This window comes from Engystomops pustulosus, chromosome 6 (genome assembly GCF_040894005.1).
Source record: "Engystomops pustulosus chromosome 6, aEngPut4.maternal, whole genome shotgun sequence".
Classification (NCBI taxonomy): domain Eukaryota; kingdom Metazoa; phylum Chordata; class Amphibia; order Anura; family Leptodactylidae; genus Engystomops; species Engystomops pustulosus.
This window is the reverse complement of record NC_092416.1, coordinates 78,836,457-78,864,178: the sequence shown is the minus strand read 5'-3', so window position 1 is coordinate 78,864,178 and position 27,722 is coordinate 78,836,457. Positions and strand designations below refer to the sequence as shown.

General features: G+C 37.0%; 1 protein-coding gene across 1 annotated transcript; it reads right to left on the bottom strand.

The window, feature by feature from the left end:
- Positions 1-26,460, bottom strand: BARX2 (BARX homeobox 2). Its single transcript, XM_072156705.1, has 4 exons — positions 26,064-26,460; positions 7,470-7,776; positions 5,717-5,801; positions 1-5,233 (listed from the first exon to the last, which is right to left on the bottom strand). The coding sequence occupies exons 1-4, from the start codon at positions 26,248-26,250 to the stop codon at positions 4,934-4,936; spliced, it is 879 nt and encodes a 292-aa protein (XP_072012806.1). The 5' UTR covers positions 26,251-26,460; the 3' UTR covers positions 1-4,933.
- Positions 26,461-27,722: the final 1,262 nt, after the last annotated feature.

Genomic DNA, 27,722 nt, shown 5'->3' with positions numbered 1-27,722 from the left:
TTTAATTATTAATACTTCTGATTTACAATGTCCATCAATCATTCACTGTCATGTCCATTCTAAGTGAAAAAAAACACAAAACATATTTCCATACTTTAATCCCATATTTTGTTTAAAAATAGATATTTTATTATAAATCTTATTTCAAGTCAGTGATACACATGGGTTTAAAATATGTACGGTTAGCCCTACCTGACATTTACACACAGAACCAGTGGTCTGCATTTATCATAAATGCACGCTAGTGAGACATATAAATAAAATGTGTTTTTTGTTTGTTTTATTGCTTTAAGCTGGGAGAGAAATTAAATGCAACTAAACTTTTAACAAAATGTTATAATTGAATAGTGCAGATGATAATAGTACGGTATACTTTATTATATAAATATGTTCCTCCTGCTTTTCGTTCTTATTTAAACAGTTTGCATAAATAAGCTTTTTGTCCTAGGAACCTGATAGAGTTTGTAATAACTCTTTACACACCGTCCCTTAATAGTCTAATCATCTTACAGAGCTTAATCATCAAGGGAAATATTCTTTAGCTATGGAAAGAATTAACCATCAGTCTTCTTATCCGTATGAAATGGGTGTACCTCAGAAAGCTTTCAGATACAATGATCACTACAGGAGACAAGGCAGAAAAAAGGCACAGAGAAGACTCACTTAAGGAAGTATATTTACAAAGTTTACTATTATCACCTAAACTATTATTATTTCCGCGATATAAAATGCTTCATAGATTAAGTTACTATTAACATTTTCTGTGCTGTATGGATTAAAAGATAACATGTTTAAGATTTTGTATATTGCAGCCTTGGAGAAAGCATTTTGTTTGCCAGGAAAATGTCAGTGTAAGGTTTCCAGATACAATAGATTGTTATTGCCTGAAATGTGTAAGCAATTACTTGACAATTAATTTCCCCCATGACCAAGTAATGACTTACTACGTTTTTTACAGCTAAAGTTGGTCATAGTTATACTAAATATAAAACAATTAGAATTTTGTCATACAAATCTTTTGTCTGACTACTATAAATATCAACTATAAAACTATTTGACCTAGAATATTGCATCTAAACATTCTATGTTTTTAAAGCATAATCCTGTGCACTGAACACCTGAGAAGGAATCTTACAGTTATTAAAAATGAAAGGGTCACTTCAAAGAAGTTCTGAAACTATCCACTATGACCCCACTGGCAATAACACCATTAGAAAGGTTTCCAGTTTTTATGTAAATTATTATTATTGGGGGACATGCATTTATTTTGACCTGTTTTTTTTCGCTTTGTGTATTTTTTTGACTTCCCCTTAAGAAGTGAGCTGGAGGGTGTGTCTGTTGAAGTGTTCCTAAATGTATCTTTCCAAGACAGATGTTTCTTTATTTTGCTGCTTTTTTTTATCAACTTGTAGACTTTTTTGGTGCAAAAGGAAGTATAACTGACCCCATGCTTAGTTCCATAAATTCACCTAAAAAGTCTCAAAAAAATCAAAAAACCTGCAAAATAGAGACAAAGAAAAAAAAGGACACGGCAAACTGATACATAGCACTGCTAAAGTATCCTGACTTCAGATAACTTTAAAAGGTCACAACAGAAAACAAATGATACAATTTTTGACTGATTGTGATGTATCTTATCTCTTCACTCTTCACAACTGACTTGTAAATGTCACCCTCTGATTGTAAACAACAAACAGAATGAAACCAAGTTGATGACACAAAATCTGATTTAAAAACCCTTCTATGTGCATACAAATATATGGAAAAACCTGCATGTAGCCACCTGCCACTGCTGAAACTAAAGAAAGAACAAATCATTAATTACCGCCTTTATTGCCCGCAGTAACCAATCACAGCCCAGTGTTCATCCGTTTAATTATTCGCAAGCAGACTATGATACAAAATTGTTCTCAGTCATTGCTTACAAGAAGATTTACATGGTGAGGAATCAGTGTTATAAGTGGAACATTGATCAATTTCTTACTTCAGAATTCTGTTATAAAAAGTTGCAATATATTTACTTTACTTTCTCAAAAACATTTCACACTTATACATGCATATCAAAATAACCATGTCATGAAGACACATCCTTTTATATAAGTGGGATAAACCCTGAGTGTTGACTTTTGACTTTAGCATAATACTTTAAGGCTACAGGTCACTCTTTGGCTTAAATTTAACATGAACGGAATCTTAGAAAGGCACATAGAGGTGAATTGGCCACAAATACAGTTCCTGAGCCTGTCTCTTGCACACGGATGGTGAATATGAATGAGCTGCTTCTCATGATTTTTCTTTAATTTTGAAAGAATAAAAGGAAATCTACCATCAAAATCCAGCTTGATAAACCAGGAACGCTTACGCATAGATCAGGGCACTGTGACTGTTGTACTCTATCTCTTTCTCTCTCTCTCTCTCTGTCTCTCTCTCTCTCTGTCTCTCTCTCTCTCTCTATATATATATATATATATATATATATATATATATATATATATATATACTGTATATACAGGCGGTCCCCAGGTTACGTACAAGACAGGTTCTGTAGATTTGTTTGTACGTTGAATTTGTAAGTAAGGTGGAACTGAATATTTAATCATTTTAGCCCCAGACAAATTTTTTTTGGTGTATGTGATAATTTAATTTTAAAAAAAATTATATGATAAGTTCTGAAATTTTCTTTGTCATTGTATAGGGACATTCTTATTTATAGTCAGAGACTGCTAACCTTTCCTGACCCAACAGAGGGTTTGTTTTTATTATATCCATTATGTATAATCCACTCTATCTAAGAGTAAGGGGAAACCTTGTGACAACTGGAAACAACCAAAGTCCCATTCACCTCTGTTTTCAATGGTTGCGACCATACACAGAGATTAAGACTGAGTTGTAGCTGCATCATCAAGAGGCTATTTTAAGCCATGAATAGGTGAGGTTTCAACATGTTATGGGAGAGCAGAATGAAGCTAAATGGATACACATTTTAGAGGCTGAATAAGGATTTCCTTCTCAAAACTCTTATAGTCTGTTTTATTTTCCAGTCTAGACCAACCATCTGACAGTAGAAAGTGTAGTAAGCACGGTTTCAGGGATATGAATCTGTCTATTGTCCTATGGTTGGTCCTGGGCTGAAGCTGACTTCCTAGAATTGCCCATCCAAAAATAAGGACACTGATTGCATCAGTGTCAATGAAACACTCTCCATTAAAAGAATGAATGAAAATGGTCTTTAAGATGTTTTACCATTTATTGACAGCAAATGTTTTCAGGTCTGTTGAGAAAGTAGTATAAAATGAAATCCTATATATCAGATACTAGACCGCTGCTGCCAGTACTGCGGTGATAACTTCATGTTTAGAATTAACCTGCCTCATTGGTTACCAACCCTTCATTTGCTTCCCCTCTGAAGCAAGGGGTTGGTTGGAGAGGTCATCTGCATGCTGTACATGATTTAATCTCTGCAGGATTATCAAAGCATCAGCAAAATTTAAAGGGTTGTCCAGTTTTAGCCTATAATTGATATTGTTTATGCAAAGAAAAGTCCCCTTTTCCAATATACTTTCTATATCAATTGCTCATTTTTTTTAGATCTCTGCTTGCTGTCATTCTATAAAAAGTTTCTATGTTTACTTCCAGTGGACAGAAATCTGTACATGGTCTTGTGAGGGACATGCAGGCACACAGGCCTTTATATCATAGAAAGTAATAAGAGCTGTGTGATACTAATAGCATATGCACCTGCGTGTCCAACACATGGTGTTTCTTAAATATATCTACTAGAAGGAAACCTTGAAGTTTTCTATAGAATGACAGCAAACAGAGATCGTGAAAATGGCGAGGAATTGGATATTGGAAAATTGTAGACCTTTTCATTATACAAACAATATCAATTATTTGCTGAAAGAGGACAACCTCTTTAAAGGTTTGTATTGGCTGTTTTTTAAACCCTTTCCTAGACAATTAAAAATACATTCAAAAAAATCAACACCAGTGTTTTTGCTCTCTTCTTTGGATGTCATTTGGTAAGGTTTAATAACATTACATTTCCTCAGTCAAAGCCCCCAAATATCGTTCAAATTTAAGATTTAACCAGCTACTTTCAATAGTAGCATTACCTACGTTAGAGTAACATTGAGTCCTTGATGATGGTCACAGCACATGTGGAGCATCTTCTACTCTGAGGCACTTAAAGTCAGGATGTCACTACTACATTGCTTGCACCAGAAATTTAGATTCTTTTCGTGCCTTGGTGTGCAAGACATGATAAACCACACCAATTTAATGTTTTGTGACCATAGAAATGCTTTGGATATATTTGTATTTCTTGGCTTTATGTTGTGACTTACCAGCTGGTAAACCAGACAAAAACCTGGTTTACTGAGAGAACGTCTGCTCTGTGCAGTGTCTGATGGCAGCCTCTTATTCCCCATTTTATGGAATTTAAGCCCTAGTTCTCGATAGGGAACAGATTAAATGACTGTTGTCATGAATTAACAAATAAAGATTGTTTTACAAGATTTAACATGCAAAAAGGCACTTAATGTGAAAGCATTCTTAAGTAAGTTATACTGAGAAAGCAGCTTCTTTCCCTTGTGCTTTGGCTTTTTTACACCCTTTCCACTGCAGTTTCTGGCACAATAATAAAGAACACTATATATACACTGTCCAATTGTTTTCCAAACACAGCAAAAATTCCCAGTCTTGTCTGTACAGACCCCATTAGTCACAGAGATCCTCCATTCTCTTCCCTCCTCCATGTGGCTTTAACCTTTTCTCTACTAGATAAAAGGACGTGGGGGGAAGATTCCCTTTAAGGGCCAGGGTTAGCACATAGAGTAATTCCTGAGCACACACCGGTAAACCCCAAGAAACTTTGGGTGCAGCTTGGTGTACTTTCTTGAGGAACGCATAGTGTCTTTTATATATATTGTTTTTAGCTGGAGCATCCTCTGTCATTTGTTGAGATGCTTAGCTGTGATGTGGATGTGGTGGTAGGTGTCTCTGGCACTAGTTTTGTGCTTTCTTCAAGTTCATTTCCTTCGAGTATTTGTTCGTCCTGATTTTTTCCTTGTAAACTTTCCTGCTCCTCTTCAGCTTTTTCTGCCTCAAGCTCAGCCTCTTGAGCAAGCCTTTTCAGCTTCTCTTCAGCTTCAATTTCCTCTGAAGTTGGAATAGAATTTTTCTTTGGGCGTCCTTTTGGCTTTGTTGGTGCCTCCTGTCCACCCTTGAGAACCTAGGAAAGTAAATGTTTGCTTATTAAAAACTGTATTGCACTGGTTCATAACATCTTTTAGTTTTAGAGTGCCAATTCTACATCTTACATTTGGCACTGCGTCATTAATGAAAGACCTCTTTAAATATAGTTACAAAAAAGGGTTTAACAACGGGGGGTGAAGAGGTACAAATTCTACCTGGGCTTTGGTGATCCATAAGATGATACAAACACCATTTGGGGATCCTATAACAAAGTCTTTTGGTGGAGCATGCATTAAACATATTTCCTGGCATCCACTAGTCATGATAACTAATTTTTTTGCCAATATGTCTATACTAATATTATATTATACTTTTGTATTTTGCAACACAAAACAGCTTTTGTCTTTATATTCTTCATTCACAGACTAATCTACAGTCATTTTAACTGATTATATGTTGTATTCAACATACGTAAAATCATTACATCTATGGCAATTTACAGTGAATACACTAGACTTACAATTTTTTTCCACTTCATTCTTCGATTCTGATACCACGTCTTAACCTGTAGCTGTGTCAAACCCAAGGACTGAGCTAAGTCCAGCCTGAAAAATAAGTGGATCGGTAAGTGCCAAAACTTTGGAGAAGTTTTAAGCAGTAGGTTACCTTTATGTTACACAGACTGTGGTCATTAAACTAAAAAAGCGGAAGGACAAGTAGAAGGAAACTGCATGGTGTTATTTGAGTACTTAATGTTTGGGTGGTAACCTGGGGCCCCAGCTTTCTAAGGGGCCCATGGCCACCCAAACCTTCCAACAATTTTAATACTCATAAGGACCATTACCCATGAAATGCTCATACATTTGTTCCTACTGAGAACCATTTCCCAAGAAGCTTAATTCTAGTACCATGTGTAGGAAGTGAATTCCAGGCTTATAGATGCTATAATATTTATCACATGGCAGTCTTAATCTGCCCCTCCATAAGGCAATGGTATTTTGGTATGTTATTATTATGTGTTCACAGTATGGCTCACTAGCAAGGGCCAGCGCATGCACTGGGCATACCTGGACAATTGCCGGGGCCCAGAGCTGTTAGGGAGGCCCACATAAAACTGGCCATAAGGAATCCATGGGGGTAAGGGGGGCCTACATAAAATAACAATGAGGAGCTGTTTTTAATGCCACCACGTGAGTTCACTGCAAAAGGGTCCACTGTGGTTCAGTTGCCCAGGGGCCTAATGAAACCTGGAGACGACCCTGCCAATAGCCAATAACCTTTCTGGCTGTTGTGAAACTATAACTGAATATATATCTTGCAAAATGTCTCCAGTTATTTACAGTTATTTGGGACTGGATGGTTGTATCATCAGAGCACTAAAAGAAGAACGCATATATGTGATAATATATCAGTTGGATCTCAGCAGGTTTACTTTTAAAGAAAGTTTTGATGTGACATTTCACAATACGGGAGCTCGAAATTTACCATAATAAATGTCTCAGTCTACAGTGGTTTCTTTCTATTTGTACAAATGCTTCAGATCTTGTGCATGTGGGTCACAGGCAGACTGATTGATCTTTCATACTGAGTACTTGTGCCAACTCAGATGCCAGAGCTGTATATGGGATTTGGCCATGCTGCAGGCTGACATCACCGTGCAGCTGGAGAACAGTTTAAGCCACAAACAGCTGGAGTATCGTTAGGTTGGCAGGGAATGTGGACAGACCAAAGAAATTGCGTTCCTTAAAAAAGTATGAAATGAAAGTGAATAGAATCATTTATTGTCGCAGGATGCCTGCTGCTCGGAGAGGATTGTCCTCCAAGTTTTCAAGTGCTGAAATTTAAGCTCATGGAAATGCACTGCCGCTTAACTGATAACCGGGGAAGCCTTTGAACAGTGTAATATGACTGTCTGGTCTTGAATATTTTATATTTTATGACTGTACTTTTCAGAATGCTTCAGTGCAGATGACCTCTGAGCCCTTAAACTTGTGAAACATAGGGAGGCAAGTTACAGATAGAAAGGATACAAGTCTGTGGACACTGGTTTCTCTGAACCCCTTCTGGCTGGTAACAGCACAGCCAAACAATACAAGGAAAGTGTAAAGGTGGGTTCATTTACACCCAAATGTAGAATCATATAAATTAACCCCTAAATTTCATAATGATTATAGATCATCGTACACTGTCTGATGCTATTGCTTATAATAGCACATAGTTGTTGGCGCGACTGCCAATGGTTTAAATAAAACTCAAGTTACATGTGTACTCACCGGTCTGGAGTGGACAAATATTTTTGCTTCTGGAATTTCTTTTCTAGCCCCATCAGCTGAACCTCTGTAAATATGGTTCTGCTACGGCGTGGCTTCTTGACACGAGGAGCTGATTGTTCAAGTTCTGATTCGCTGCTTTGTGGAGCTTCGCTGGCTGGTGTCTCAGAGCGTGCACATGGTGGAGAGAGATGTACGGGAGACAGAACTTGAATGGGCGAGGTGGACGTTGAGGGAACAATGTGGCTTAGGACACCAGGCTGGCGACTGATGACAGAGAGGAGAGGATATGACCGAAGAGGTGATGTGCCTGTCAACATGAACACAGAATGGAAGACTCTATTATGGTCCAGGTTAATAAAAGCAGTGTCATTTTCTGTGACTTGAGGTTTTCTAAATTAAACTTAAATAAAACTTCCTTATATCATAAAGCTTATAAGGTCAATGATTACTTCATATGACGAGTGTTGTGACTTCTCCATGAAGAAACACTTTCCTTGGCATCACAACTTCTCCCTTATAATTACCAATTAGGTAAGTAAATCTTCATTATATCATAAAGGTTTTGAGATCAATGATTTCTTCATATAATGAGAGTTGTGACTTCTCCATGGAGAAACACTTCCCTCAGCATCATCACTTCTCCCCTTATAATTATAAAACCCTAATAATAGTGTCATCGCTAGCGCTTATATAAATTAACAGCTGCTGCAATTGACAAAGGCCTTGAATTAATGTGTTCACAGCAGTTTACAGTTGGCTCAGAGCATGGTGCGCGTCCAAGTTCTAGCAGCGAGGATCTTCAGGGCCAAACAAGAAACATTAGTAACTCCGTTTTGTTTGCATCCACAAAGAATTATTTCCTTTAAGACTCAACCATCTATCACTAAAGAGATTGAACTGCCTCCTGGGCAAAAACAACCTGTTCTGTTTTGGAAGTCAAGAGTTTGAATATAGAAGATTAATGAACTTTAGAAGATTCAGCAAGCAACCAAGCATACAAACACATACATTTCACATACCAGTCTGATTTGAAAGTCGTCAACGAAGTTGTATGCAGGCAGTGCTATGTATACTGTATATACTGTATACTGTACTATATAAAGTGTACATGGTACTGCCTTCATACTGCTCTATATACAGGCTCTTTAGGCTGGTCATATACTTTATGGCCTCTTCATAATCATCACCACTAGCCAAAAACTGGAGTGGTCAAACACACAGAAAAGGTGCAGATCTTTCTAGTGACAAGACATAGATAAGGCATAATGGAAAGACTTGTACTTGTTCTCTATGTTCAATCACTCCTGACTTTGGCTTTAATTAAGGGTGGTTTCACATTGGCGTGTTTATTAACATCACTGATTTTTCACTGAACCCATTTTATGGACACATACAGATTGGTTTTCTCTCCCTGGCTTCAATGATTTTTCACCAATGCCTTACTGAACCATTTTTTCAATGGGCTTTTTCACACAGTTTTTTCCCTCATCAGCGAATTTGTTCTTTTTGAGTTCACTGACTCAACTGTGAGAAAAAACCCATTGAAAATAATGGGTCAGTAAGGCATCAGTGAAAAATCACTGATGTGAAAAAAAACGCCAATGTGAAACCACAGTTACTGAAGGAAATAACTGAAGACATAACAGAGATGTTAACTGGTCCTTAATGATAATTAATATTAGGCAATTTTATGTTATTTCCCTACAATACTTCTTTATGTAACAATACTTTTTGATTGGAATAATACACATAAGACATTTATTAGTGCAATAGACATCGCATTTCAACACCGGAATGGCATCTTCTTAAGGCCAAATATTCTTAGGGACTGCTGGATGCTGTGGGTTTTCAAATACACTGCCTATTGCAATCATTAATACCTTATCTGTAATAGTGCAATGTTGATTGTCTACATACCCAACTGCTCATGACAAATAGTCAGGGAGGTTGCAGCAAAATATGAGGCGGCACTATTCTTTCAGTGGGATTATGGAACCATCTCTTAAGGTCACTAAATGAACAATATCATTGATTGTTGATTGTGTCAACTTATCATCAGCATCGGTTTCGGTAACTAGCATGTGCTGCAATAGTAGAACTTGTTTAACAAAATGGGGATCTATAATTATTGAAAAAGCCACTGAATACATGTAAATACAACATCATCTAATCCTAAGCGAGAACAGATGTTACAGGCGTATATTATACCTACTTCCTTTACACCCGCTACTGTACACCTAAAAAGATTTCTATACATAAGACATTATATGACTATATGGTAAAAAAAAACAGCTGATCTACTTGATCTTACATCCAGTGGGGAAGTGTTAATCCCCCCTTCACCAATATTTACTAGCAGTTATAATCTGACCACGTTGCAGCCGATCAGAGGCTCAGAGGTGACATGCTCAGAGATGTAAGTCTCTGAGAAGACTTATCAATGTTAATGAATTCCCACACATTTTGATGAACAGTTTATTGTGGGCTGTAGATGACTTAAATTTTCTTTTATATGACAGTCCATAATCCAGAATATTCCAGGATAATCCATTACTTATCAGATCCATTAATATTGGATAAGACGTACTGCACATTGGTAAAGCCATTGGGGCACATTTACTAACAAAAGTGCAAACTGCACTATATGCAGTTTGCCTGTGTACTGTGCAGAGGGCACCAGATTCAGGATTTCTGGGCCACCTTCTTATTGAATCCGATGCCACCTGTAGTTTGCACTTAAAAGAATGTGCAGAGTCTGACAGAAAACTGGCGCACAACCCTTAATAAATGTGCCCCATTGTGCATCATGTTCCATCCTAAAAATCCTCTGTACTTGTGATAATTATTATGTGCCCATGGTGTGTAAAAGGAGCGTACATGAGATTCTCAGCCCAATCTGGGTGGCATGTCTCCACCTGCAACCTAAGTGATTCTCTGGGGATGAAAAATGCTGCTTCAATGCTAATGATTCTTCTCCTGGAGCTTGTCATCATAAAATTATAATACATGCACAGCTGGATTTTTGTAATTAAATATGGTAAACATATAATTAGATTTTTATGATTGAATATAATGAACTTGTCATAAGTAGCAGCATTGAAAAAAACTGTTAGCGCTGAGTCATAAACACAGCACAGGTGAACTTTCGGCCACTGTTTTACTTGCACAAATCTTTCCAAAAGATCAGCAAGAAAACATGATTGTTTTCCCACAGTTTATTTAACCCGAACTGATTTAGGTAAAGCATATAGCAATAGTAAAGCAATAGTAACTAACTTTTAAACAAACTGCGTTTGTGACTAGAATAAACTTTGTGATATATCATGCAATAGTAAGGCTGCTAGACCACAAGCGAGGGCTATCAGGGAAATTAACTCTGGAGGAGAGATTTACTGGACTGACCCTCGTATCATTAGTCTAAACTCAACATATCAGTTCAGTCCAATGATACGAGGTCCGGTATGGGAAATATGTGCATATGTGCATAATGTGCTTAGAGAATCCCCATTGATCATCATAGAGTTATAGGAGCTAAAACAGCAATTAAACTGTGTAAAATTGTAAGATAAGGATTTAAAAATTATCTTTATTGTGTAAACATCACTAGAAGATTACTAGTGATTTGAGAAGTGTTTCTCTATCATCCTCCCACCTTCTTCTATAATCTGTTTTTATAACAGTGTCACTCCTCATGTGCACACTCCTGTAAAGTTTGTTGTAAAGTTAGATACGCTTTAAGGGCTCATTTACACGGCCGTTCATGGGGATGTACATGCGGCCGCAAATTTGCAGCCGCTTATACGGCCCCACAGACTGCAATGGCGGCCCAGCGGTGGTACGGTGCCACACATGTGTGGCACCGATCCGCGCCATACACCGCAAAAAGATGGAGCATGCTCTATCTTTTAGCGAGTGTGCGGCCGTACGCCGCTGTTTACTATGGAGGGGTCACCTCCTCCTCACCTCCAGCACACGGCTGTGAGAATGTACCCTAAAACCTAATCTCTTTATGCAACACATATTGTATTACTATTATTATTCCTGTCCCTGTTTGACATCAGGGCATGTGGTCTATCCCTGTTTATAGGGATACAAAGGGAACCAAAGCTCCTATTTAAAGGGAACCTGTCACCACAGTTTCACATATACAGAAAGTGACCAATTCCCATGTAGTCCTATTAACTAACTGACACCCTTCTTATAGTTAAAAACGGTTTTCCTTTCATCACCATAAATTAACTTTATCTGGCATTGCCCATGATAGTAGCTCTTAGTTATAACAAAATAGAAAGGGTAGCAAAATCTATCTATCTATCTATCTATCTATCTATCTATCTATCTATCTATCTATCTACCTACCTATCTTTCTATCTGTCTATCCATCTCTATACCTATCTATCTATCTATCTATCTATCTATCTATCTATCTATCTATCTATCTATCTATCTATCTACCTATCTATCTATCTATCTATCTATCTATCTATCTATCTCTATATCATATCTATCTATTTATCTCTACATCATATCTATCTCTATATCGTTTACCTATCGTTTACCTATCTCTATATCATATCTATTTCTTGTCTATCTATCTATCTATCTATCTATCTAGATCTTTTGCTTCTATATCTATCTATCTATCTATCTATCTATCTATCTATCTATCTCTATAACTATCTCTATCTTTATATCTATATATCTTTCTATCTATCTGCCTCTATATCTATGTATCTATCTGTATACCTCTCTATATCTATCTGTGTTTATATATCTCTCTACTTATGTCTCTCTCTATATATATTTCTCTTTCTCCCTCTCTCTCTTTCTCTCTATCCATATTACCTAACATATTATCTAAAATAAGGCTCCTGTAGATGGTGATTAATAAGTGTATTTTGGAAAGCGCTGGGTGAAAATTTCAGCTCAAAACCTAGTCTATGCCTTACCTGGTCACAGGGAGTAGCTGTGCAAACTTTGGTGATTGTAATTGCAACGGTGTGACAGACGTACATACATGCACGCAGCCTTATAAATTAGATTACCTGGCATCAGAGGGGGCGTGCCCTCCTCACTCGGCCCCTTCTACTGCTCCTCATGTTGCATGCCTCTTCTCAACATGTCATGTGACAAGGGTGATGTCATCTAAGGTCCTTTAACCTGTTATATTTGCAACGGTTACCCATGTATGTATCTGATCACATGAAATTACAGCGTGCCCCTCCCCGTCCTCCATTGAGGCATGTTGTAATTTATTGTGATCATATACATACATGGGGTAGATTGTGCAAATGTACCAGGACCTTATGTGACATTACCCTGGTCAAATGACATGAAGTGGCCAATGATGTGACTGATATCTCTCTCAATGTTCCACATGACAGCATGTCCTAGCAGTGAGACCTGCCAATCAGGAAAAAGGAGGCAGGGCAATTCTTTTAATCATAGTATTTAATAAATATTTTGGGTGGGTTAATTTGCATGGTAGGTTCTCTTTAAAGTCCATCAAGCTTACAGGTTGCAATCCAGATGGCAGCTGTATGCTTTGCTCAGTGTAAATGGGACTTGAACTGCATCGGTTTCTCGCTTTGTACCTGCCTTTCATTTGTTCTGGCAGTGAAGTGTGCCAAGGAACACCCAGAAAATCCATTAACATCTCTGCTGCCTCTGAGGCTATCATTACATCTATTATTTGCTGTGGTGATGTCCATAATCTCATGTTGCCATCCTTTTTTTGCGTGGGAGTTTCTGCCTCATGTTCTTCTAGTAGCATTGAAGGTAATAGCAGTTTATGCTCGAGCACGGGCAGGGGAGGGTCGCAGCCATGCACTTCTGCTACCTGGGGCATTTCTTCTCTGTTTTCTTTTATCTGTATACACATGACATATATGAAGTGAATACTGTAATATGTCTGTATGAACACTACTGCCTTATTTCTAAATCATTTTCCTATACCTTTCAGGGTATAACTCCTAGCTATTAACCTGGTTGGCACCTGTTCTCATTTATGCAGAGCTCACAGAAGTGAAATCCATGCATTGGAAATCTGTAAACATGATAGGCGTGATCCCAACCTCAAAGGGAAATTCATTTATTTTTTTTGTTTTCTTCAAAAGAGCTTTACAAAACAAAATGAAGCAAGTAACATTTTACCACCTACTAGGTCTTCATAGACAGTAGACTCCAAGAAAGGTTGTACCCAGACCTCATGGCCACACCAAATCTGCACCAGAATGTGCACCAAGATGTCTCTACATTCAGTTTACATATTTTCTCAAATCATACTTATAATGCAGGATACTTCGCCTTGAAGGCCATGATTTTGGTTAATATGAAACAATGGGTTATGTTTATGATTTACAAACCTAAAACTGTACAGCCCTTTAAAATTTATCAATTCCGGCGGATTCCTTCTATTCATAAGATTTTACCACAGTTATATCTTATTCTCTATATTTTTAATCCACAGACTGTACACAGATAGTAATGTAATGTAATCAACAAAAAATAATTCATTATCTTACATATTCAGTGAAACATATTGGGGCTTATTTACTTAGGTCCAGCGGCCGCATTTCCGTCGGGTTTTCAGACGTTTTTGGGATCGCGCCGGGGATTGCGTCTCATGCGATTGTATTGTGTTGCAATCACGCCGGCTTTCACACGACACAAATGGGGGGGAGGGCCAACGGACGATCGGACAAAATCGGACAACACCCAGGATTTAACAAATTAATTTGTGTCGCATCCAATGCACTGGGAGGAAGATGTTGAACTCTGGTGGACCTGATAGGGAAGCGACACATGCAGGAAATCGGGCGCACAATCTTCATGAATCGTGGCAGACGGGTATTCCGGTGGACAATGCACCTCGGGGATCGTGCAGGGACCAGGTAAGTAAATGTGCCCCACTGAGTTCCTTTTGGCATGCTTTGTACTTTGTACTTTTATTGATGAGTTCCCTTTAATATTATTTACAGTACATATCTACAAAACTGTCCAACATATCGAAACTGGCTTAATATTAGCCAATGCCTTAGTTTACTGCTTTTATTTAAATTTTAATATTCCTTAATTTGCAGCATGAAGAAATGGTCCCAGAATATCCTCCTCCTGTAAATGGTGCATAACGTTCTCTCCCTGGCACATACTTCATGAACTGTGGGAGAATTCCGCAGTTGTTCCCAGTTCACTTTGGGCTCTGTGTCCAGCCCACAGCCTCTGGGAACGATCCTTCATGAGGAGATTAAAGCAGCCGCTCGTCCGCACTTAATACACAGAATACACTGATCCATCAGCAGCATTACACATGTGCCCTAGAGCCCTAAAGTGCAGCGAGGGGCTCACTTCACTGTAAACAGCTCATTTAGAACAATGCAATCGATTGCGATAACCCCTCTATTTACACTAACAGTGTGGTGGGTTCACATTTGCTATCTCTTCTAAACAGAGGTAAATAAAAATTGAAAGAAGAATTGAACTAAATTCTAGCCAATACAAACAGTTATGCCATAGAATGAAACAAATATTTTGTATTCTCTTTAGAAAAATATTGCAACTCAAATTAAAAGTATAACATTATATACAGTTTTTTATATAGATCTTACACTGTTTATTTTTTGTTCTTCATCAGCATAAATAATTAACCTCAGATTAAGTACTGGTCTTAAGCTATATTCACATAACCAAGCCTATTCTTCTCTATTTGTCTATGAATGATCTGTGAAAATGGACCAGACTGAAAGGATGCCTGCTATGTTAGAAAAAGCAGCATTGAAAAAGTTCCATTAATTGAATTGAATGTTAAAAAATGGACATAACATGGATGTTTTTCGTTGTCGTGTGAATAAGGCCTTTTCCTGACATGCATTGGAGTAGAATGTACTAAATTTACATCTTTGGTTGTCCATACATCATAAGATTGAATAACCGACGTTAATTAGCGATGTAACATACTCCAATTCTGGAGTAAATCCCAGTAAATCTGTTGTCCCCTGGGAGGCCAGACTGCTGCACCTTGTACACTTTTTCATCACTTTACAAAGTGTAAAAACCAGCATATTTATTAGTAAAAATCATCAGCACCAAAATGTACCACTTTTTAACAACAAAAACTTGGTTAAAACCCTAGATAAATTAGGCAGGACTTAGGTTCCAGGCCTGAGCCTAGTGGTGTGAGCATGACATTGAGAGGAGCTACAGAATCCACATTGACTTTCTGTTCCCATCGATAAGTTTTGTTCTAATTACGTTTCATTATCTGTATATAGATGTGCTGACATCGACACCTGCTACTATATCTCCGGCGCTGCCAGTTCTAGACCTCTCACACAGGCTGAAATCTTCAATTAGCATTTGTGCATGTGTCCAAGTTACTTATGAGATGGCCACCCACGATAATTATACCTGCCCATCATTGAGACTGACAATGTACCATTGACCCATATAATTATGGCTCAAGGAGCTCAATAACAGTGCTGAAATATTAGAATATTTGCACGTGACTGGTTGATGACAATCAGGATCAAGTAAAATATAAATTAAATGAAATATATAATATAAATGAAAGGGTAAATTTATTTATCCCCCATCCATTTTTACTTTGTTAAGAAACTAGAAAATTTGCCCACATTTTCTATGGTTTCCTAAAAATAAAAGCTTGATCATGGTGTTTTAATTGGGAAACATTCAACACATTCTAATATATTTTGTTCCTTACTTCCTTATCATTAAATAATTAAATTAAATATTTTGTTATAATAGGACCAATGGGCATCTTCCTCCTAGATTATGATCTTTCTAGAAACAAAGTTACTATTCCTTATAATAAACTGTAAAATATATTCAAGGATTTCACAATCATTTTGCTTGGAAGAGTGCTATGCAGAATAGATCATTTTTCTGAGATAAATATTTGTTGGGTCAATGGATTATTTACAATAACCCATTTTTCTTTGTGACACGTTAGATATATATGTACATGTAAAATACCCTTAAGCACTAGAACTGACTTGTTGTTAAGGTTGTTGAGGGTCAAGCTTAACATCTAGATTTTTTAGGGTAAAATTCTTAAAATAAACATTATTTTCGTACAGTGTGATTTCCCTGATGATAATGCTCCATCATCCATACATATTCAATCATACAAATTGATGATGCCTTTGATTTCGGTCCCTGTATTTGAAGAATGGAATCATGTTAGCTCCCAGGTCAGTGAGACTAACATTGTAAAACTGATTGAAGTCAGTATAAAATCTTGTTTATCATGTTCACATTTCTGACATTGCCTCGAGTGTGTTCACATGTAGAAAGTCACTTATCTTCTAGCACAGCCAGAAGAAAGATTCATTAATGGAATATGGCCCAAGGTGTGATGCCAACAACTATTCTAACCACTCATTGCCAGGGCATGTAAGCATATAGTACAGCTACCATGTGAGAAGATAGGTGGCCATATATTTCTACCAGGACACAGAAAGTTCATACCCATTTACCAAACTCCTACTGTTCACCTACTGTTACCCAATGACTTATTCGTACAGTTTGCTACCTTCAGGTGATGTCCTGTGAGTGTGACGTGAAAGCATAGTAAAAAGACATTTTGAAAATATGAAATTTATAGAAGAAGATGAATGAAATATCAAATTTATTTTACTTCAAGCCATAGTATTACCTAAGGTCTGTAAATGTTCTTTAACTTTCTGATTTACTTTGTCGCACATGGATGATGACATTTGTGTCCATCAGTTTCTGACTAAGGTTTTCAGACAGCAATATAAAAAATGCTGCATTCAACAATATTCTATTTATTTCTATTCATTCTATTGGATGCATCCAACATTATGTAATAGAAGAACTGTTGTGCCTTGGACACAAGTAAAGAGATCTGCATTTGGCCTGTATCCATTTACACTGTCTTTTTATAGACGGCATACATAAGCATGTTTTAAATGTTTTTCAAGGAAAATTCATATGGGGGGGATTCATCAATTGTGGCACAAGGCTCGTGTTTTGACGCACAATACATAACTCTGGGATGTTAGATTATGGCACAAGGGGTTAATGAATTGGTACTCAACTAAAATGGTCTGAACTAACTCCACATTCACGATGGTGAAACAGAACTCTGTAGACCAGCTTTTAGCAGCTATAAGAGTGCACCAAAACTTCATAGACTGACACTTCATCAATAAGGTGCAATAGGCACAGCAAGCAAAAAAACACAAAAAAAGTCAGAAAGTCAGTAATAAATGTCTCCCACAGACTATAGTATATACAAGAAAAACCATATGAATACAATTTGGTCATAAAAAACTGCCATGTTGCAACCGCAATTTAACCGGAACTTGTTAACTTCACTCACCAACTATAGATTACGAGGATCAGTGAAAAAACAGATGAGGATTTTTCAATAATTGGTTCCTTCATGTGCATCTATCCTTAGTCCAGTTCTGTCTAGATTTGACACAACTGAATTACAAGCTGTGTAAAGTATGTAATGTCAGTAGAAAACATTTGTACCAACAACTTATTAATTTCACTTAATGTATTTTGACATTTCTTCCTAACCCTTTAGATTTACCTACAGGTCTAGGTTGACATTGCTCATAAAATATCTGTTCTTCAAGACAGTGGATATTAAAGTTTTCCTTATTCCCTTATTATTCTAGATATTTTGGTTGGCATTTATCAATTGTGATGAATGGTCTGTGTTTATGGTGTATGGATCCTGCTATAATTTACACTGGGATGTAAGATTGTGGTGCAATGGGTTAATGAATTGGGGCAGGACTGAAAAGGTTTAGAACTGTCTCCACATTCATGAAGGTGAAATAGAACACCGTAGACCAGCTTTTTGCCGCTGTAAATGTGCCCCAAAAAATGTTTCAGGAAGCTAGAAGCGCAGGAAAAGTGTTGGGATTTTTAAAGCTGCCCCCAAGTTGTGCGCCCAAAAAAAGTCATGAGTGTCGGAAATGGACAAATATTGTGGCGCGGACAGTTCATGAATAAGGTGCAACTGGTGCAGCAAGGCACAAAAACACTGACAAAAAAAACTGCCGTAAACACAATAATAAATGGCCCTCTTATTGTTTGTACTACAGTTGAGAACATGTGTAAATCCTCATCTACAAAGCAGAGAAACATCAGAACTGCATTCGCCATCAAGGGTTCCTGAACACACAGCTCTCCTTTCTCCAAAAATGTATCCCCTCTTTGTATTGTAATATACTATATTGTGCTTTTCAACCTGATCTACACCATTATGTACACTAGGATACTATATCAAGATATAAATGTAACTTTTTCTATATTTCTTCCAACAGCAAAAAAAAAATCTTTGGAGCCAAAACAAGGGACTGTCCCGAGAGGGGGAACAGGTGACCTTGATGCATATGAAGCTGTTCTAAATTTAACGTGTGATATAGGTGTTGTTCCATTTTCCATAAGTTTTGCTGAGCTCATGTACATCATGTCATGGCGGCCTAGTGCCCAGCTATATGAAGAGTACGTGCACAATTAACGATGGAGCCGGTTCAGGATTCCCTTCTAAATGTAAAGGGTTGTTAGTAAGACTTAAGTTCAGCCAAAGTCACTGGTACTGAGCTCCTATCTCCCGCAGCTAAAAATAAAGCAGATCTTCTCTTTTTTTAGACCCCTCTCTTCTTTATGTTCATATGCAAAATCAAATTCATTGCCTTAGGACTTTGAAGGAGAGTAACAGGAATTTGTCTTTGGCTGATTCTTAAAACATGGATTAATCGATTTCTTATTCATATTTGCTACCAGTCCTTTCTACTGAACATGTTTAGACTGCGTTTACCCTTATAGTTGTTTAATTTTACAAAAAAACTAACAAACAAAATAGTATAAGTCCCCTGTGTTCCAACAATATATAAACTAATTATAAAATTGGTTAAGTTAAGTTTGGTCCAAAAAACTCTGAAGCTATGACTTTATAGTCAAGGTAAGTACATCATTTCATTAAAAATTCTCTAAATTGTTAGATTAACTTCTGAGCTGTTTTCAATCCATGAAATACACCCAGACAATGGGCCGCACTTCCCACATGAAATTTATCTGCATGAAACCATCTTATGTCTTTTTCCAATGAGCATATTGACATCTGTGTTTTGGGGTCTGTAATATCCAACTCATGTTTTCATATCCACATAAGATAAAAGCTGCATGCTTTAGTTTTGTCTCCAGAATACATATGCATTATAATGTATAGAAGCTCTTAGAAAACTAGATGCTGAATTTATCTGTATTCTATCAATATTTCATTAGTATTACATTAATATTTCTATTCATGGATATTATTAGCTTTAAGGAAAATAAACTGCATTCTTTGTATAGTATAAGTAACACGGAATGCAAATACGGACAAAACGCTTATCATATATTGATATAATACTGATATATGCGGTTTCCTCCCACACACCAAAACATACTGGTAGGTTGTTTAGATTGTGAGCCCCATTGGGGACAGGGACTGATTTGTCAAGCTCTGTGCAGCGCTGTGTAATCTGTGTGCACTATATAAATAAAGAATTATTATTATTATTATTTCAAGTATTGTTATACATCTATGTTATAGACATGTTACAATACGCTCATCTGAAACAAGCGTTGTACTTCAATAAACTGCTGGTTTTACTTCTGGATTTTCTTCAAAAGCGACATCTATAATGGCAGTGGAATTTTTCCAGAAAAATAGTTTTTTTTATTCATTTTTGTATTGTTTATTTTGTAAGCTTATTATCATATTACCTCCCAGAACTGGTTGAGTGGATATAACAGAGAAAAGATTTATGGGGACATTGATCATAGTTTGTTAGACAGTTTTTGGCATTTTTTTGCACAAAACACTGTGCAGTTATTTAATTTGGTGCATTTTTGCACCATTATCAGGCGCACGTCAAAGTTTGGCACTCAGTGGTTTTCAGTCCCTGCGCCTCATCTGACATAGTGAGCAGCTGCTATACAGATGCTTGCTTGGCATCTATCACTAATTTGCACCTAAAAAGGCGCAAAAAGTCTGAAAAATGCACCTACTCTGAGCAGGTGCGCTTCAAAAAAAACTTCATTTTTCATTACTAAAAACATAGGTTTTTGTTTGCCAAATGAAAAATTACATCTATGCACTATAAAAAATACTTCAGAGCAGTTTTAAGATGTAAAATTTCCCCAGTAACGACTTCATCATTTCCTATGGGATCAACTCTGTGAGTGATTATTATCTTATTGTACAGATCTGAAAATATTATCAGACTCCATTTCTTGTACATTACAATAAAAAAGGCAAAGACTCATTTGAGCTGGAATTTTTTTCTTAAATATCTGCAACTTTTAGTCCCTACATTTGCATCACAATGATACTGTTTTGTGTAAAAATGAAGCCCTGAAGGTTATGTCACCTTTTTTGAATCTCGTTCCATTATTAGTCTCAAATGAGATTTACCTTGTAGGGTAAAAATTAGAGACAAATTTACTCAAAATTAGGCGCCAATAAATCGGACTTGCGACAATTCCAAAACGCATTTACTAAGGCAGAACTAGAACCATCATAAATCACAAGGCAAAAAAAAAAAAAAAAGAACATACCAGGTGCAAAAATAGGTTAACCTGAGACCCTCTATGATTAATGTCCCGCTTAGATTCTTTAATTATACAGATCTTCTACAAGTAAAGTTTAACTCATAACGCTGTTTGGCAGCAATAAATAACTCCTTTGGATTATTGATAAAATATCAAATTATCAATCATCAATGTCAAAGTAGTGAGAATTAATTACATAACAAAGTAAGAATCAATGATAATGGAGAAAAATAATAATTCAATAAGTATCATTCTTATTTTACACATGCTGTTTAGTTTTTGTAAAGTTTTGATAAAGATTTGCTTTAGAAAATATCATATTTTTCAAAGTGTTGTTATGTTGCTTTTCTTTTTATACAAACATTTTGCTATTTTGCTTTTTATATACTACAAAAATAATCTGGGTGCAAGCTGTGTTTTGGAAAAAAAGCCATATACCCAAAATATAATGAATATTTTATTTTCCCTATTTCCTTATAGCTAAATCCACCCAAAACATATTAAAAAAGAAAAGAAAAGAAAAGAAACACAAAAATGCACATAAACCTTTTTTTGGATGGTGGGATGATGTTTGAAATAATTATAGTCTAATTATTGTATTTTGAATTGAATTGAGAGAAATATCTAAGATCTCCAATATTTTTAAGTATTTTCTACATAACAAATATATGTAGATGGCAGTATGTAATTTTTTATTTTTCATTTTCTTTTATCCCTAATGTATGTAGAAAATCTGGAAGATTTGTGGTATAAAGAAGAACTTTTGTGTTATGCTGTTTACATGAGTACCAATAGAAATCACTATTAGTTACAATTTTTATTGTTCAACAACAATTTTTAATGGATAAATTGTGAACAAGATACTAAAAGATAAAAAAAACATTGAAACATTCCATAATTTTTAACAAAAGTCACAGAGGCTTCGAGTAACTTGTACAATAACAGTAGGAGTGACACATTATATCAGAAGCATTGTTTCATTTTTATCTTTCTGTTTAACACATACATAGTAGCCTAAAGCTTCTCTTTGTTTTGTTAAAAATGAGACATCAATTGAAGGATGAATTACTGAATCAGGGCAGAGTGCTAATAGGTAAAATCCTGGCATTGGTCCCATTTCATGAGCTGTCATCGCCACTTTTATGTTTTGTTTAGTGAATTCAGCATGAAAGGGCAGATAAATCCTATAAACTCATAAAATATTATGGTGGTTGTTGCTCTGTAAGAAGTGTCATATTGTGTGATTTGTAACTATCTGACAAGACAGGCTGAACTACAATACAGATAAAAACATCAGGACTGGTTCACACTGGACATTGTTTGGTTTGTGAGTTTTGTTGCATAAAAAACGACTCAAACTAATTGGTGGGATCGCGATCAATTATCATCATATCTTTTGTTTTGATTAACCCTCTTTTGAAATAGTAAAATAATTAATAAAATGTTTTCATTGCTTTTTTTAATACTCTGAAAACAGTTAACAAATTATGCACAGATATGGTTTTATTACCCATAGTGACCACCCATAGAATCTTTGTTTAATTTAATCTAGTAACAAAGGTTCTGGGGTTGCATCCAGAAGGCTGCAGAGATTCACTCAGTTTGTGTTTCAGTTTTAATCAAAAGTGGGACCAATACTAGGAGTGAGTATTGAAAAAAGAGTTTTTTTTATCCCTGTAGATAAAAATATATTGCACCAAAAACTACATGTAAATTACGTATAGTAGACATGGTAGTATGGGAACTGTATCATACAGCACATCTGGCCACATGAGCTTATCATCTACAGGGTACAAAATAAGTAAGTGGGCTGGTTGAATCTGTGAATGAATAAGGTTTTTTTACATGGATGGTGCTCCTTAAGTTATCCTGTGCACACACAATATAACTGGATACTAGAAACTAGTTACTAACTGTAGAGTATAAACAAGACATCAACAAGAGATTGCAAGCATTTCACATCCATACAGCTGCTGGTATATAATATCAGGGGCTGTTCGTTAGGGACCAGGATCTAAGTGTTTTTAGCGTTAATATTGTAACCTATGCATCAGATCTGTAATGGAGTGCTTCAGAATGTCAGCTCCTACGGCCAGTGCCATATTGTATGTATGCAGCACAGCAGAACACTGTCTATGTTTCATATATATATATATATATATATATATATATATATATATATATGTATATAATAATTCCACTGCTAAATTGTTTGGAGATAGGATCTGTTGAGGGAAATCATGGAACCCGACAATTGGACAAGTCACATCTACAATACAAGCAGCTGCTCGAAAAATTAGAAAAAATATGAAAAAAAGAACGTATCAAATTATTACCTGTACCAAGGAATCGAACAAAAACATATATATTATTTCCGGCAATTACTGAGAGACCCTGCCCCAAGAAGAGACTGCTGCCAGGAGTAGTGACAGCTGCATCGATCATGGCGGATCAGATCGTTCATACAATCATCGGAAGATATCATATATCATTATAATTTCCTGACCTTTGTGCCTAAAGTGTTCCTTCTTAATGTTACTAACATACTGTATATCAAGACTTCCAAAGTGAATTGAACCCTAATGAGCAGAGGTCATTCATTTTAATAAAACACGCTGTATACAGCTCTTACTGTATGTAGGATCATCGCACCTAATCCCTCTGAGTTTGAGTAACTACTACCAGTTACAAATAAATCTACATATATTCTGTCATCTAAAGTTTTCATTAATCTGCCATGTAATATAGACGTACTAAACAGTCAACATAAGCAGAGGAAGCTGTTCCGCTCAAAACTGCTCAGTTATATGGGCCTGCACATTATATGGTATTAGGGAAGGCAGAAGAGGCACCACTCTTTGACGAGTTATTTTAAAGTATTTGGCAGAAACAGAGATCCCGGCTTTACTGTACATAAAGATTCAGATAATGTAAATCATAGAACCCTGCTCCAGAGAACATGGTACAGAACCCTGCTCCACAGTAGATGGTAAAGAACCCTGCTCCAAAGAACATGGTAAAGAACACTGGTCCAGACTACATGGTGCAGAACCCTACTCCAGAGTATGTGGTACAGGATTCTGCTCCAGAGAACATGGTACAGAACCCTGATCCAGAGAACATGGTACAGAACCCTGCTCCAGAGAAAATGTTAAAGAGCCCTGGTCCAAAAAGTACATGGTACAGAGCTCGGCTCCGAAGAACATGGTGCAGAAACCTGCTCCAGAGTACATTGTACAGGATTCTGCTCCGAAGAACATGGTACAGAACCCTGCTCCAGTTCTCCTAGTAAAGATCCTTGCTCCAGAGTGGAGTGCATGGCTGGCAGTCACATTGCGTCTCTCTCTGACAGGCTGCTGCATTGTTACACCAGCAGACAAGTGACAGCTCACAAATGCTGCTGCTTCACACAAAGACCGATTGTGCTCAGATGATTTTATTTCCCAACGGTCTCTTTTCATTCAACGGGAACCAAGTGCTTCCAATCCTCCCCAGTCACTGCCTTCATCTCCAGCATGACCTCTGCTCAGGATTATATGTGAAATAGGCAGTAGGAGTGAGCCGAGGATGCAGGTACAAGTGTCAGCTTTAGGGTGGCAGGGGATGCAGTTATACGTGTCAGGTCTAGAGAGATAGGGTATGCAGGTAGAACTGTCAGCTCCAGGGAGGCAGGGGGTGCTGGAATAAATGTCAGCTCTAGGGAGGCAGGGGATGCAGGTATAAGTGTGAGCTCTAAGGAAGTATGGGATGCAGGTACAATTGTCAGCTCTGGGTAGGCAGGGGATGCAGGTATAAGTGTCAGCTCTGGGATGGCATAAGGTGCAGTGAGGAGCAGATATAGGGGTCGTAATATAGTGGTCTAGGGTTTAGAAAGCTACATCTAAAATGTCATCCCTGGAGATGAGAAGACACCAAATGGTGAATTATATATAATGGAGTCTGGTCACACTTTCTGCAATTCCTTTATTTCTGTATTTGTTTGCCATCACTTCTGCCCTTCCTCTTATCGTAAGAACCACAACTCCCTCCTACCCAACTACAGGATAACAAAACAGTGATAATATTTACTGATAACAATGTATAACCTCAGCAGTATAGTAACATAATAACCCCTCAGGATCCAGAGCATCACATAGAGCAGCCAGAGACATAACAGGTGACCCCTGTGTACACATACACACAGTTCAGAACCGCTATTCCCACACACTGACTACAGATAAATCGGGGAGAGATCATAGAAACAAACAATTAATACAGATTAATTGACTTTGAAGCAATTAATTAGTAGAACAATTAATACAGACAAAATTATAGTAAGATATGAAATAGATTATAAATGTAGAAACATATAAAATATAGATCATAAGATAGATTTCAGAGATAGATAGAATATAGACAATATAGTTATAGTATATCTGATAACTGAAATGAAATAAAATAAAGAGACAGATGAAATGGATAGATATGTTATAGATACTATGTCAGATACACAATATAGATATATATGTAAATCTAATATATGAAATAAAGAGATAGATATGATAGATAGAGATATATAGATAGAAAATAAATCGATAGATATGATATAGAGATAAATAGATAGATAGATAGATGGATAGATAGATAGATAGATAGATAGATAGATAGATAGATAGATAGATAGATAGATATGATGTAGAGATAGATAGATAGATAGATAGACAAGAAATATATATGATATAGAGATAGATAGACAAGCAATAGATAGATAGATAGATAGATAGATATGATGTAGAGATAGTTAGATAGACAAGAAATAGATATGATATAGAGATAGATAGATAGATAGATATGATGTAGAGATAAATAGATAGATATGATATAGAGATATATAGACAAAAAATAGATAGATAGATAGATAGATAGATAGATAGATAGATAGATAGATAGATAGATAGATAGATAGACAGACAGACAGGACACATATAGATCTGTACAGTAGACCTGGGAACTTACCGGAGCAGGAGTGCAGCGGTTTGGGTCGCACCAGTAAGGACGGACACACGGAGTAAAGTGACAGCTTCTCGAAGTAATCGCACGTCTCTTTGGACAGTATCTCGTCTATCATGAAGGACTTGTAGCGCCGCCTGGCCGCCTTCAGCTGCCCGGGGGAGGTGAGCCTGAGCTCGGCCTGGCAGTGCATGCTGTGCCCGGGTGTGTGCTGTCCTGTGTGCGGGGCTTGGCTCCTGTTCTCTTATATAAACTTCATTTCAATCCCTTTTTGGGAGAGAGCAGCTGTCAATCAGAGAGCGGCGCTGTGCATGGTGAGAGCCGAGTACAGGGAGGGAACAGTCAGCAAGGAGCTGCCCACGACCTGCCTGCCACCTCTGAGTGTCACTGAGACTCACTCCCTCCTGCCTGAGTGTGGATCTCACTCCCAAATCTATGTCTATATGTGGATGTCACTCCCCCTCTATTAGTGGGTGTCTCTTACTCCCATCTGCTTGTCTCTTTGTTGCTCCTTTACTGCTAATAAGACTCTTACTTGTTCTAAGCTTCAACCAGCTCCAAATCTTGATTTCTTCAGAATTTATGAGGCTTGCCAGTATGATATATATACCATGATGCTTGATTTATCTATACAGTGTGATAGGTGCTAGCCTGTGTATATCCTATAAACCTATGGCGAGGTGAGAAGTAGGATCCTGATTGTTTCCCCCTGTACAGCGCTCAGGTACGTCTTCAGTATATCCCAAATCAGATATAAGACACAGCATCCAGAGTGCATACAGCCCAGGGGTAGCATATTCAGGGTGCATATACATACAGTTCTGATACAGCATCCTGACAGCATTAACTTCATGATGTGGAGATATTTGGCCATAATGTACAGAACCCTATTTCAGGTAAATCAAACACTACATATTTTGTTGGCCTATATACCCAAAAATCTATAATGAGCTTCATGATTTGAGGGATCTATATACATATTTGTTATTATAATAGAAATTATAATATCAGCACAAACATTTCATACCAACTTTCAAGCACAGTGGGGGATAGGTGATAATTTGGCTTTGCTTGTAGCTGTAGAACCTGGCTACCTCCAATATCAAATGGGAGACTGATAATGTTATTAGGGTGTTTCCAGCTATAAAGAATTTGTAACACTATAAATGTATCTCACACCAGATTCTTGGTGGTATCTTGGAACAAGGCATACAAATCACTGCAGACTATCCCCCATAAAACAGACAGTGGCTAACTTGCAACAATTATTGTATCAGCAAAAGGAGAATACAGCTCAAGGTGTTCAGTTTGTGTTATATGATGTCTAAGACCGCTTCAGGTTTCAGAATGATGTCTTCACTTTTAACTGAATTTTCCCTTTAAACTTGAGATAATTTTAAGGGGGTTTCCACTTTCAGGAAATAATTGACATTGTTAGTGTAAGGCAATGTTATGCAAATTTACAATATACCTTTTGTATCAATTGCTCACAGTTTTCTAAATCTCTGCTTGCTGTCCTGCTATAGAAACCTTCTATGATTACTTCTAGTGGATGGAAATCTGTCCATGGTCTTGTGCAAAAGCCATAATAATCCCACAGCTCTGATGACTTTCTATGATAATAGGGGCTGCTGCACCTATGTGTCCATCACATGACCATAGACA